Source organism: Neomonachus schauinslandi, chromosome 4 (genome assembly GCF_002201575.2).
Source record: "Neomonachus schauinslandi chromosome 4, ASM220157v2, whole genome shotgun sequence".
Lineage (NCBI taxonomy): Eukaryota > Metazoa > Chordata > Mammalia > Carnivora > Phocidae > Neomonachus > Neomonachus schauinslandi.
In genome coordinates this window covers 28312840-28326386 of record NC_058406.1, presented here as the reverse complement: position 1 = coordinate 28326386, position 13547 = coordinate 28312840, and the positions used below count along the sequence as shown (strand labels likewise).

The 13547-nt window shown below is 54.7% G+C and overlaps 1 protein-coding gene across 2 annotated transcripts; it reads left to right on the top strand.

Moving 5' to 3' along the window:
• Positions 1–838: 838 nt before the first annotated feature.
• Positions 839–13339, top strand: RSPO1 (R-spondin 1). Of its 2 annotated transcripts, XM_021683722.1 has the most exons (5): positions 839–932; positions 9585–9776; positions 11783–11932; positions 12190–12378; positions 13130–13339. In XM_021683722.1, the coding sequence occupies exons 1-5, from the start codon at positions 839–841 to the stop codon at positions 13288–13290; spliced, it is 786 nt and encodes a 261-aa protein (XP_021539397.1). In that variant the 3' UTR covers positions 13291–13339. The 2 variants fall into 2 exon arrangements, with proteins under 2 accessions (XP_021539397.1, XP_044769908.1); XM_044913973.1 differs by lacking the exon at positions 12190–12378.
• The last annotated feature ends 208 nt before the right edge of the window (positions 13340–13547 follow it).

Sequence of the window (13547 nt, the reverse complement as noted above, 5' to 3'; positions counted from 1 at the left end):
GTGGCCGGGGGAAGCCTTACTTCCTTTTCTCCCGCCAAGCCCAGAGGGCCACGCAGAGTCTGCCAGCTTGTTGGGGGCCACTGCTCTAGTTTCACAGGTGAAAGGCACAGGGGTGACTCAGCACAGGGAAGAGAGGGCTGAGGGGTCACTCACAGAAGGGCAGAGAGAGCTCCTCTTCAAGACACAGGCTGTTACTGCAGCATGAGGTCTGGAGGGTAGATCTAAAGAAGCACTTCCAATTAGAGCTGGCCAATATTGGGCAGGGGTGGGGCCAGCTGGTTTCCAGGGATCCACAGATTGGATGTGAGTGTCTACCATATTCCAGCTGTGTGGGTAGCCGGCTCTAGTCCCAGGTTAGGGGATTCTGCAAAATTCCTAGGAAAAGGAGCAGATTTCTTCTACAGGGGGGCTAGGTGGGTAACTTGTCATATTCAACCATGCTGAGTTCCTCACAGTCTTCAGGGCAGGGGACCACATGGGAGGGTAGGAGGCATAAGTTGGGGGAACCCCATGGTTCCCCAGAATTAACCTTTCTTTCTTCTCCCCCAACAGGTTGGTTTTTGGAGGTGTCCCTGCTGAAGTGACAAAGAGTTCTCCCATGTGACACACCCTGAGGTGCCTTTGGGGAAAGCTCTCTGGACCTCCCAATGGGCTGATGAAGAAGTGGGCTCCCCACACCCTCTCTGTCCCCAACTAAGATTATGGTGGATTTGGGATACGGCCCAGGTCTGGGCCTCGTGCTGCTGACCCAGCCCCGCAGGCATTAGCAAGAGCCCTGTGTTGTCCACCCCCCCAGAGACCACCCCTCCTACCAGGGGCCTGGAGCTGGCAAGTGACTATGCGGCTTGGGCTGTGTGTGGTGGCCCTGGTTCTGAGCTGGATGCATCTCGCTGCCGGCAGCCGGGGGATCAAGGGGAAGAGGCAGAGGCGGAGTGAGTAATGGAGCGGGGCTGGACCACCCCTGGCCTTGGGAGCGGGAGGGGGCCGCCTGGGGACTAGAGGGTCATCGGTGGTTTCATTCTGTGATGACCATTGCAGATTCTACTTTGTCTATTACAACTGCGTAGATTACTCAATAGATGATCCTGTTTGTGGATTATCCGGTGTGTGGATTAATTGGTTGAGATTACCCACTCTGTAGATTACCCACTTTGTCTATTTTCCCCTTTGTAGACTCTGCTTTCTAGATTAACCCCTCTCTTGTGAGGATCCAGTGTGTGGATTATGCCCTTTGACATAACACCAGCTTTGTGTGGTATCCATGGAGATGTGTCCCCCTGCTGCTGTGGCCCCAGCCCCAGGGTGTTTGGCCCCCTCCTCACGGATAGGAGTTCACGGCTCTTTTCTTTGGGTCTTGGCTGAAGTGCAGCCCCCGGTAACCCTTTGGGGCCAGGAACCCTACTCAGCTTGGGCAATAGCTTTCCCTGCCAAGATCACGGGGGCAGAGACAGCAGAGTAGGGAGGCTTGTGAGACTGTCCACTCCTGTGGTTTTTAACTGCGCGGTAGGATTCAGGGAGCTGTGCTGGGGGCAGAAGGGGAGGCAGTGGGAAGGAGTCTGGCCCCACTGCCCATCCAACCAGAGTGCCTCACTCTTTCCTGTTTTCAGCAAGATTTCATGTGAGATGTCACTGGAAGGAGGGGTTCTCACAGTTTTAAAAAAAAAAAAATTCTCTTATTGTACAGATAGGCCTAAGGACACCCTGTCGATACTGGAACCCAATTCCCGTGAGTCCCGTCTTCCTAAAAACGAGCTTGATGGAGCTCACGATTAACCTGTCCCCACAGAATCCCATCCCAGGCAGCCCTGAGAGCCCTGGGGCCTCAGCCAGGCTCCTGTGATGGGGATGGGGGATCCGTACCTGCCCAGTACGGATGGGAGTGGCCACTCCTCTGGTATAGATCCCAAGGCCTCTCTCCCTTTCAGCGTCCCCCATCAGGGATGTCACGCTCCTCTGACGTGCAGCACGAGCACCTCTTGCTTCACTCTGAGGCCTTCAGACTGAGGCCCACCTGGAAAGGTCAAAAGGCAGCGGAGTTTTGTTGGGTCTTGACCGACAGGGCCAAGGCCAGAACCCAGCCCAGGGAGAGAAGCTCAGAGAATTGGTGAAGCTGAAAATCCCTGGCTTAACACACAATTAGAGACAGTTAGGTTTAATCAGCAGCGAGGCCTTGATTTTCCTCCCTGCTCATCTGTTGTGGCCGGTATTTTGGACTCCACGGGCCCGATGCAGTTTAGTGGTCTGTAAGCAGTCTCCTCTGTTTCCGAGAGGAGAGAGAGAGAGAGCACGCGAGCGAACGAGAGGGGCCACTCATGCTCGTGCTACGCACGCTAGTGGTCACACTTCCACTCACAGGCAGAGCCACACACCCCCCTCCCTAAGCCAGGGGTCGAAGATCGGGGTTCAAGTCTGTTGTACTGAAAACAGCAACAACAGAGGACTGGCCTGAGCATCGGGAAGACCCGGTCCCCTCAACAGCCAGGCGACGGCAGCAGTTTGACGGGTCCACTTATGAGGCAGCCCCCGGTCACAGCCCCGGCAGTGGGAACCCTGTTCTTATTACCAAGTGGTGTGAGTGACAAACGTCCCTGATAGTGACATGTGAGGGTGGGGAAAGACTCGGGGTGCAGTGAGGACCCAGAGAGGGATGAGGGTAGATGTTGCTGGATGATGCTTGTTGAATAGAAACCATAAAGCTGCCAGGGTCATTGTAAAGGGATATATTAAAGCCTATGGGAGATTTTATTTCTGTGTATAAATTGGTTGGGAACCCTTTATAAAATATCAAGCTCTGTCTAGACTTCGGGATGCATGTCGTTGTTATATGAACCATGTGGCCCTAGGGTTTCCTGGGAGTGGGGAGGGAAGAAGGAGGCCCATGATGCGGTGTGTGGCTCCTCAGACCTTGCAGCCACGGGGTGGGGGGCGGGGGGCAGTGGGGAGCCAGCGTGCAGAGGTAGGCTGGCTGTGCAGATGAGCGTCAGGTCTGTCCACTCTGTCTGCCATCTGGAACTGCAAGTCGGTAGGACTGTCAGAAGACACCAGATAGAACTCTGATCACGAGGCATACACCAGTTTTGAGTCCAGAAATGGCTGATCTCAGGCCTGGGTGATGGTCTCCCTGCACGGAGGGGGTGAAATTGAGCAAAGCGCTCTTTAGCTGTGAGTTAGGAACCCTGGCGGAACGACTTCCTCCTCTCCCATTCACTGAGGACCCATCCCCTCCCCGAGCCCCCTCTTCGCTCACTCAGCCTCTTGTCTCCTCGCTGGCCCTCACCTGCTCTCCTGAATGTTTTCCTGCCTGGGATTTCCTGCTCCTCAGGGTGCCCACCTTTATTCACTACTCCTTGCATTGAGTACTCCTTCCCCTTACTGAGACCCTTCTCCTATGTGATTCCTGGGCCCCTTACTCAAGTCCTGCCCCCATGAAGCCCTCATTCCTTCACTGAAGCCCGACTCCCCCATCTGACCCCATCCAGACTTTGTGGGGAAGTGAGATCAGGGTAGACTTCCTGGAGGAGGTGACATTAGTTCTGAGGAGTTCGTCAGGCTCAGGAGGTGGCAGAGAATGTTCCGGGCAGAAGGACCAACTTGAGCAAAGGCACAGAGGTGTGCAATAGTGTGATGTGTCCAAACAAAAATAGTTCTATATAGCTGAGGGGTAGTGTTGAGAGATGAGGCGGATAGGATCAGCTCATGGAAGCTTTTTAGGCCAGGTGGAGAAGTTAATAAGACCAGTTGGGTCTCAATTCTGCTGGTGATAGGGAGGCATGGATGGACTCTAGGCAGGGGTGTTTTGGTTTTAGGAACATCAATTTGCAAGCGTTTTACACAAGAATGGATGAAGGAGCCTAAGAAGCCCCAGGGGAATGGAGGGGAGCACAGCCTTGCCTTCCTGGTCTGGCGAAGTGGGCTACATTGAGGACTTGGGGGAGGGGGAGCAGAGCTGTGTGAGCGAGTTTTGTGAAGAGGTTGGGAAGCAGGCTCCAGGACCTCTCCGAGGGCCCTCCACTTCACCCAGCCCACCCAGCCTCCACAGCGAGGTTACAGCCCTACAAGGCTGCCTCCCCTGCGCACCTCCCTCCATCATAAGCATAGGAACCTTGCATGTGGTGAATCTGGCCATGCCCTTCTGAGGTCCCCTTCCCTGCCAGTAGCATAAAGCCCTATTTTCCATTCTGTGAATGCACTAGGATGTTCAGTGCCTCAGAGCCTTTGCACAGGCTGTTCCTCCTGTGTGGCACACCCTCTTCACCTAGCCGGCTGGGTAAGGGAGTGCCTTCCATTACTCATCCACTTACATGGTGTGAGCCAGTCCTGCTTGCCGCATCCCTGGGTGGGCCTTTGTTTTTTTTTTTTTTTTTTTTTTTTAAGATTTTATTTATTTATTTGACAGAGAGAGACATAGCGAGAGAGGGAACACAAGCAGGGGGAGGGGGAGAGGGAGAAGCAGACTCCCCGCCGAGCAGGGAGCCTGATGTGGGACTCGATCCCGGGACTCCAGGATCATGACCTGAGCCGAAGGCAGTCGCTTAACCGACTGAGCCACCCAGGCGCCCTGGGCCTTTGTTTATACCTCAGCTCTAGCTCTAGGTCCCCAGCTCCTAGCACTTCTGGGAAAGTGTTAGGTGTGCAGTAAATGTCTATGGAATGAATGAGCGTCAGTTTTTCCCTTTGAATCATTATGCACCCCCCAATGCCCACCATCTTCCTTGGTCTCCATTTCCCACACACAGAGCTCCCTCCCTGTGGCTGTCTAGCACCGCACTGCCCATGCATCTGTATCACTAAGCTGAGAACACCCTTGGGTTCCTATCCTTCTTGACCAGCATCCCTTTCCTCATTGAACTGACCCCTGCCCATCACTGAACCCCTCTCCTCCTTGATAAGCTCTCCTTCCTCTTCCTGAGCCCCCAAACTTCATAGAACTCAATTCCCTTTGTCCCTTTCTCAAGCCCCAAGGCCAGTCTTACCACCTGAGCTCTGCACTGCGACTCTCCTGTATCCTTGGGTCTTCACTCCATCAGTTCACCCAGCCTCGGAGTCTCAGAGGCTCATGATCACAGCCCCTGCTCCCAGCTGCTCTCCCCTCTCTGTTCCTATGTTCTCCGATGCTCTCTGGCCCTCTCCTCCCTTTTCCTCCACCTCCACCCCTCCCACTCACTTCCCATCCCCCACTCCACCAGAACTGCTCCTCTTGAGGTCAGCCAGTCGATCACCTCCCCGTGCCAGCCGTGGTCTCCCCCCAGCTGTCCCTGTACATCTCCCCCTTTGCAACTTGGTTCCTGTGCCCACTCTCCCTCAACGACCCCCCCACCCCAGGATTCCTTCTCAGATTCTCTCCGAGCCCCTCCTCCTTGCTGACCTGTTGAGTGGGTGTTGACCCACTGCTCAGCCTCTGCCTCAGGATGACTCCCACTCACATGATTTAACCACTGATGACCATGGTTTCCACAGATGGATCCCTGGGTTCTCTCCCCTGCTCCATAGCTGATTTCTTGAATGAGATGGCTCTCCTTCCTCTACTCCTCGACCACTGCCCTCTGCCCCCATCAGGGGTGCTATTGCTGCCTCCTTGCCTGACACCTCAGCAGCATTGGCATGGCGACCCCTCTCTGCCCTGCCCAGTGCTCTCTGCTCTTGGCTTTCATATTCACTGTGCTTTTGAGTGGCCTTTCTTTTTTCTGCCCTTCCCTTAAATTCCTGGTTCCTTTGCTCACTCTCTCGACCCACTGTCCTTTCTGTCTCATGGACCCCCATGCCTTTATGACTGTTTTCATGTTAAGGACTCCCCATTGCAGTCTCCAGGCAAAATGTTTCTCTTGAGTTCCAGACCCACAGGTTCAACTGCCTAATAGACACCTTCCCCTAGATGTCCCACAGGAGCCACAACCTCAACACATCTAAAACCTGACTGCTCATCATTCCTCCACCCAAACCTGCTCCTCCTCCTGTGGTCCCCTTTCGGTGAAGGGCCAAGGGCCACCCTGTCACACAAGCCCAACACCTTGGAGTCACCCTCAGCTTGCTCATTCCCTAGCCCTCAGTCCCAGGTCCAGCCTACCACCTGGTTTTATTGATTCTCCCACCTGAGTATCTCACCTGTGTAAACTCCTCTGCAACTTCTCAGTTCAGCCCTGTCTCTTCGAGCTTGAGGCGTCTTCTTGCCTTCAGACTTGCCATCCCTGCAACCCATTCTCCATATCACAGAGTGATCCTGACCATGTCTCTGATTTTAAAGCCCCCAGTAATTCTTCACTGCCTTCACAATGTCCAAACTCCTTTGTACAGAGTCAAGACCCTTCCTCATCTTGGTCTGCCTCCCTCTCCAGCTTCACGTTTAACCACTCCCTCCATGCTCCCCCCCCCCATGTTGGTTTCAGACCCCTAGTGCTCCGTGCTTTCTCTTGCTTTGTCACTGAGAGATCTGAAGAGAAATGCACACAGAGATGAGTTGTTGGTTGAATGGGAGGTGGGCAGCAGGATTCTGAGAAGGCCTTTTGCAAATCTCTCCTTAATAAAAGTGACAAGGATGGAATCCATAAGCATGGGAACATAGCTATCTGGCTGACAAATGGGATGCCGGGATCAGTTCAGTTATTGAAACCAAGGCAAGAATAGAGGGAACATTCATTTCTTTTTTTTTTTTAAGATTTGTTTAAACATTTTTATTTATTTGACAGAGAGAGAGATAGCGAGAGCAGGAACACAAGCAGGCGGAGTGGGAGAGGGAGAAGCAGGCTTCCCGCGGAGCAGGGAGCCCAATGTGGGGCTCGATCCCAGGACCCTGGGATCATGACCTGAGTCGAAGGCAGACGCTTAATGACTGAGCCACCCAGGTGCCCCACTTCTAAAAAAAAAAAGATTTTTAAAATTTTTATTTGGGAACATTCATTTGAACAATGAATAATAGAGGATATAGTAGCTTTGAAGTAGAAGCAGTACCTAAAATCTACAGTAACTTATTAATTTGTAATACAGCCAAATAAGGGCCCAAAGTGGAAAATTAAACCCAAGGGCTCCCTCATAACGTCAAATGCAACATTTGAGTATTTTTGTTCTTAGAAGAACTAAACCAAGAACATTAATTTTTAAATGTATTGATTAATTAACATTGGCTCTATACAAATCAATTCTATATTAAAAAAAAAAAATCAGTCTACCTGTACTTCTGGCCTCCACATCACCTCGTGTGGTCCTGCCCTTGGCCTTCCTAAACTTTGTTCCCTCTGCCTGGCATACATGCTGGCTGCAATGCCTCGTTCAAGTCATTTAACTTCTCCATGTCCTCCTCTGTAAAAACGAGGTTTACAAACTAACAATCACGCCTGCTTCGTGGATTTTAAGGATTAAGTAAGTGAATGCGTGAGGAGCCCTGAGAACAGAGTCAGCGCACCACATTTAGGAGTTAGCAGCCACTACTATGGTCCTGGTGGTCGTTATATGGCTGTTTGTTCCTGACCCTTCCCCTTCTGCTCACCTTCTTAACTCTTGCTCATTCCTGTTCTGAAATCAGGGATCACTCCTGCAGCAGGTGCTTCTCCCAGGGCCCTCCAGAGAGGACATCCTCACGTCCGTTTCCAGTGGTGGGAAAGGAGGCACACGAGACACCGTGTTTTGCCCCGGGGCACAGGTCCAGCCTGAGCCCGGGGTCGGCTATGCTGCGTGATCTCCTGCTATCTGTTCTGATCCCCCCTGGCGCTCTGCTCCCAGCCTGCATCTCCAGCTCCTCGCTTCATGCTTGCTCCTAAGTGGCTCATAAACCTCTCTTTGTGTTACCTTCTCCACTTGCTTCTCTTCCCGTGGGATGGACCTTGTTTAGTGACCAGCCCCACTGTTCCACCACCTACCCTAGCACTCACCCCAGGCTCCTCCCTCCCGTTGGTCTCCTTTGCCAGTTTCTCTTAAATCTTCTTCTGTCCATCTCCAACTGAGCAGAATTTTAAGATGTTTCTCATCTTTCTCACCTGGATGATCTGGTCAGCTTCCTTCCAAATGGTCCTTCAGTCTCTGGGCTCCATCCAGGCTGCCAGAGGAACCTTCCAACATGTAAATGAGCCCAGCTCCCACACCTTGGCCGATAGCTTTCAGCTATCTAAAAAGTATTCATAAAATAAATAAATAAATAAAAATAGCCAGTAGTCAGAACGTTCCCAAGAAAAACGCTGCAAAACAAGGGTTCTTTGGCCAAAATATTTGGGAAATAAAACTTCCTCTGTCCCCCTTTTAGGGAGTCAGTTTGCACAGGAGTGTAATAAGGGTTGAAGAAGCCCTGCGGTAAAGAATCCTATTTAGACCTGTCGGACCCAGTGGTTCTGTCTTCCCTGACGTAGTGGCCTTTCCTCCACAGCCTCTGATGAACACTTAGGGGAAAGTGTGTTCCAGGAATGCTCTTTGGGAAATGCTGCCTGGCAGGATCAAGTTCAGGTTCCTTAGCATGATTGCCTTTCCCCATTCCCCTCCCCACCCCTGCTGCACCCCAAATCACCTGCAGTTCCCTTTGGGTTCTTTTCTACCTCTGTGGGCCTGCTCCTAGAAGGACCCTCATCTCTACTTTGTGATGGACAAATCTCTACTAATTCTTCAAGAGTTGGCCCAAAGGGCACCTTCTTCGTGACTCCTTCCCCTCTCTTCTTTTTGGGTTCACTATTGCTAGGCCTTGCGGCTGTCAGCATTTGCCTGTTTGCAGGTCTGTCACCACTGAAAGATCAGTTTGGAGTGGTCAGGCGAGCCTCCCTCCATGTCCCTAGCACTCACCTGGCACAGGGTACTTGGGAGGGGCACGGGGAGTATTGGTTAAACAAGTGGCATCAAAGGGTTGAGACCCCGTGCTGGGGCTGGAGATCACACTGCCTCAAAGAATGGCCAGTGTTTCACAACCTCAGCATCATTGACATTTTGAGCCAGACAACTTGTTGTGGCCCCACCCCCACCCCATGCATTGTAGGATGTTTAGCAGCATCCCCGGCCTGTCTCCCCTAGATGCCAGCAACAACCCCCTCCCCAGTGTGACAATCAGATATGTCTCTAGACTTTGCCAAATACCCCCTGGGGAGCAAAATCATCTTTGGTTGAGACCACTGTTCCAGACCTAAGCTATTCCAGTTGTTTTCCTGTCTCTGAGCAGACGATCTTTTTCTCAGACAGTTTAACCCGTTGTCCTTCTTGACCTTAAAACTTTCTCATGGATAAAAAATCCCCTCCTTCCACACCAGAGGCTCAGCTTTTCTTCCTCTGGGGAGGGACAGGGTAGGTTCCAGGAAAAGTGCAGCTTCAGTAGCTCCTTGGGAAATGGCAGAGGCAGCCTGGAGAGTGAGCCCGTGTTGTGCCTGGAGCTGGGGATACATTTGGGGGGGGGGGGGGCTCTTGCTTCGGGCATCTGTGCCAATTCTCCTGGGAGATGATGCTGGGAGGTTTGTCAAGCAGCTTTTCGAGGAGCTGTCATCCTGGCCTGTACTTTCTGAACAGCACATTCGTTGTGTACGAAGAAACTCCAGTCTCCTCACTTCCCACCCTTGTGGGAGCCTGGGAAAGAGGGAGGTTTCTCCTACAGCCGCCTTCTTACCCCTGTTCTACCCTTGCAGTCAGTGTGGAGGGGAGCCAGGCCTGTGCCAAAGGTTGTGAGCTCTGCTCTGAGGTCAACGGCTGCCTCAAGTGCTCGCCCAAGCTGTTCATCCTGCTGGAGAGGAACGACATTCGCCAGGTGGGCGTCTGCTTGCCTTCCTGCCCACCTGGATACTTCGATGCCCGCAACCCCGACATGAACAAGTGCATCAGTGAGTGTGGGGAAGGCTGGAGAAGGCTCTGGACACTGGGGGAGGGTGCTTTGAATTGTTGGGGGCAGGGAAGAGGAGTAGAGGGGACACAGAGGAGGGGAGATGAGGCTCCTGATTCAAGTATCCAGCTGCCAGCCCCACATCTCAGAGAGTCCATCCACCTTTCCAGCTCCACGAGTCCGTATCAGAACCGTATCTCCCTCCTCTAAACCTGCACTCCGGTGGTGTCCTGGGCCACTCATGTCATCGACCTGAGAGCCAGCCTGTCATTCATGTCCTCTCCCATCCATCTAATGACCAAACCGTGCCTGCTGCCTTTCCTTTCCATCCTCACGGCTATAGTCTCTCCTGGACCATCCCAGTAGCCTGCTTCTCTGTCCTCCAGCACTCATCCGGTTCCTTTGAGCCCTCCCTCCATGCTGCAGCCAGAAAGATGCTTCTGAAACATGTGTCCTGTCCCATCACACTTCTGCTTGAAAACCACCCCGGCTCCACGGACTGCAGGGAAATCCGAGCCCCTGTCAGCCTGTCCACTCCCTGCCCCCACTCCTGTGCCCAGGTCTTCTTGCTGGCTGGGCTTGGCTCTCCCACAGCAGCTGCAGTTCCACGTGCTCTAAGGCACGTGCTGTCCCACCTCTGTTCAGGCTCACTGTGACCTACTGGGGGACAGGCAGGGAACCTACTCCGGTGAACAATGCTGGTGCCCCTCCCGTTTGCTCAGAGCCTTGGAGATTAGAACGCATTTCCAGATCACGTATCAGCTGAGTCTCACAACAGCCTTTGGAGGGAGATGGGACCTAAGTGACAGGAGCCCTTTTGGGGGGCTGACAACAGTGAGGCTGGCAGGGGAAATGGCTGACCCGAGATCGGCCTTGGGTTCTAATCTCTACTCTGCTTCTTTCTCGTTGGATAACTTCAGGTGTGTTGCAGCCTCTCAAAACCTCATCTCTAAGATGAGAGTGCTAGTTTTCACCCCCTAGGGCTGTCGCCAGGGGCATATGGAAAGCCCTTAGTGTCTGGCGCACCACACACGGTAGTGGCTGTCCTTACCGTATGTCACCTGCAACCAGACCCAGGGCCCTGAGCAAGAGAGGAGGGAGGGGGCGAGACAAAGAAGCCACAGAGCCCAGGAGGCACAGAGGAGGGGTCTGGTGCGGTAGGGTGGGAAGCTTTTGAGGATGGAAGGGGGACCCTGGGGCTGCCCTCTTGGTCCTCAGGGTATTTGGGGTAGGAATTCCTGGCTGTGTCAGCTCCTGTGAAACTGGCAGCTGACACCTGGCCAAGCCTCAGGTGCCAGAGACTGGGAGGAAGTCAGCCCTGCCCACGGTCTGGGAAGGGAGAGGTTGTGAAAGACTCTGCCTGCTCCCAGCTGGGGCCCTGGGACCCTCCCTCCCCCAACTTCCCCAGAGGAGGGAGAGATGGCCGGAGGGGATCAGGGAGGGACCCAGGAGTCCAACCAAGGTCATTCCTGGAACTGGGCCTTGCAGAGGGAGAGGAATTTGCCCTGGGATCTCTCCTCCCCGCTCCAAGCAGATTTTTTTCTCAGGGCAGGAGGGGAACCAGGGTTTGGGGTGTTGTGGACACCCAGCAATGGGGAGAGGAAACCACACAGCCATGAGCGGGGGTCATTGCATCCCTCAGTTCAACTCTGATTAGGTGGCCCTCTGGAGTGCCATGACATGCTGGGACCCTTCTCTCTCCCTGCCCACGAACCCCAGAGGGTCCCGCCCTCCCCCTCTGAAACCAGCTCGCTTGGGCCTCACCTTGGTTCCAGGGCCTGGGATTGGGTTTGGGGTGGTGTTAGCTGACCAGCCCCGCCAGCCCCGAAGAGTGGCCACTTTGGCTTCCTCTGCCCACCCTGTCCTTGCCTTCCCTCCCTCCCAGGACTCTCCCGTGGTCATGGCAGGTCCAGGCCAGGGTCCTGCCCTTGGGGGGAGGTGCCCTCAGGTGGGGGACTTTGGGAACAGGGGATGAGCCAGAGGCCCCCAATCTGGCCCTCTCCTCAGAGTGCAAGATTGAGCACTGTGAGGCCTGCTTCAGCCACAACTTCTGCACCAAGTGTAAGGAGAACTTGTACCTGCACAAGGGCCGCTGCTATCCGGCCTGTCCCGAGGGCTCAGCGGCCGCCAACGGCACCATGGAGTGCAGCAGTCCTGGTGAGTTTGTGGGGGGGCTGGGGGGTGGAGGCAGGGGAGGGACAGGGAGAGCCTGCTTACCTCCCACCCGCACCCCCTCCCCCGACCACCCTGTGGTGTTCGTCCCAGGGCTTTTCTGCCCTCTGGACTGAAGATGCCTCCAGCCTCAGGCTCAGGCAGAGAGCGGGTGGGAAGGGCTCCCCTGAGGCATTCTGGGGTACCCAGGGGTGACCCCCTCCTCCCCTTCTTTCTCCCCCTCTTCCCTCCCTTCCTGCCAGCACAATGTGAAATGAGCGAGTGGTCCTTGTGGGGGCAATGCTCCAAGAAGAAGAGGCTCTGTGGCTTCCGGAGGGGCTCCGAGGAGCGGACTCGAAGGGTGCTCCATGCCCCTGGTGGGGACCACGCCGTCTGCTCCGACACCAAGGAGACCCGCAGGTGCACAGTGCGGAGGACGCCCTGTCCCGAGGGTGAGCTGCGGCCTCTGCCTCCCCGGGGCTGGGAGTCAGGGACAGCCATGGAGGTCTGACCACTTCTGCCTGGGGAAAGGGCCGCAGGCCAGGGCCAGAGCCAGATGGGAATCCCCAACTCAAGATGCCATGCTGGGGGAACCAGTGCTGGGTGCTGGCAGAGAGCAGTCCCCAGAGCTGTGTGGTGGGAGTTGGAAGCTTTAGTGTCTGTGTCCTCCAATTGCCCCATTTCCTCTGAAGCGGCAGAGGTTGGCATTGGAAGGACCCTCAGAGGTCAGATGGGGCTGCAGAGGGGGGTGCTAAGACCCAGGGAGGTGTAGTGATGTGACCAAGGCCACACAGCCTGTAGTTGGCAATGATGCGGCAGCTACCCCCAGAGGCAGTGGAGTGGGGCAGAGGAGCTGGGGGCTGTCCTGCTTGTCCTGAGTGCTGTGCCAAACATCTTAGCCCGTTGGGGTCCAAGATCTGAGGAAACACAAGGAAGAGGAGGGTGTCTGGTTCATCGAGGGATGGGGGGCGAAAGGCTCCTGGGACCCCCGGCTCCATACCCATGTTGCAGGGTCCCCTGAAGTGGCTGGTAGTCAGAAGAGGCTTTGAGGGGGATCCCCACTGCCAAAAGGCAGTGACTCCAACCGCCCCCCCCAGCCCAGCTTCCTCCCCACTCCCCTCCTAGAGCCCTGGGCCATGCCTGGGGCCTCCTTACTTGCTGCAGGACATCCTTTGTTGACTCTTCCTGCTGTTGGGATTGCAGGACAGAAGAGGAGGAAAGGGGGCCGGGGGGAGAACGCCAACAGGAACCTGAGCAGGAAGGAGAGCAAGGAGGTGGGTGCCGGCGCTCGGAGACGCAAGGGCCAGCAACAGCCGCAGCACCAAGGGACAGTGGGGCCGGTCACGCCTGCGGGGTCCACCTAGGGACATTCGTCACCTCCAGGCCCTCACAGAAAGAGTCCAGCGCTGCTCTGTGTGATGGAAGCTTTACCGAACTGGAGCGCTGGGGGCAAAGTGTGCACACACTCTCCATACATATATGGACACACAGACACACACACAGGGCTCATGTCCAAACATGCAACCAACATACATGCGCGTGCGCACACACACACACACACACACTCACACAATCAAGGCCACTGGAAGACACTTCTCTCTCGGACATCACCGCATGAACA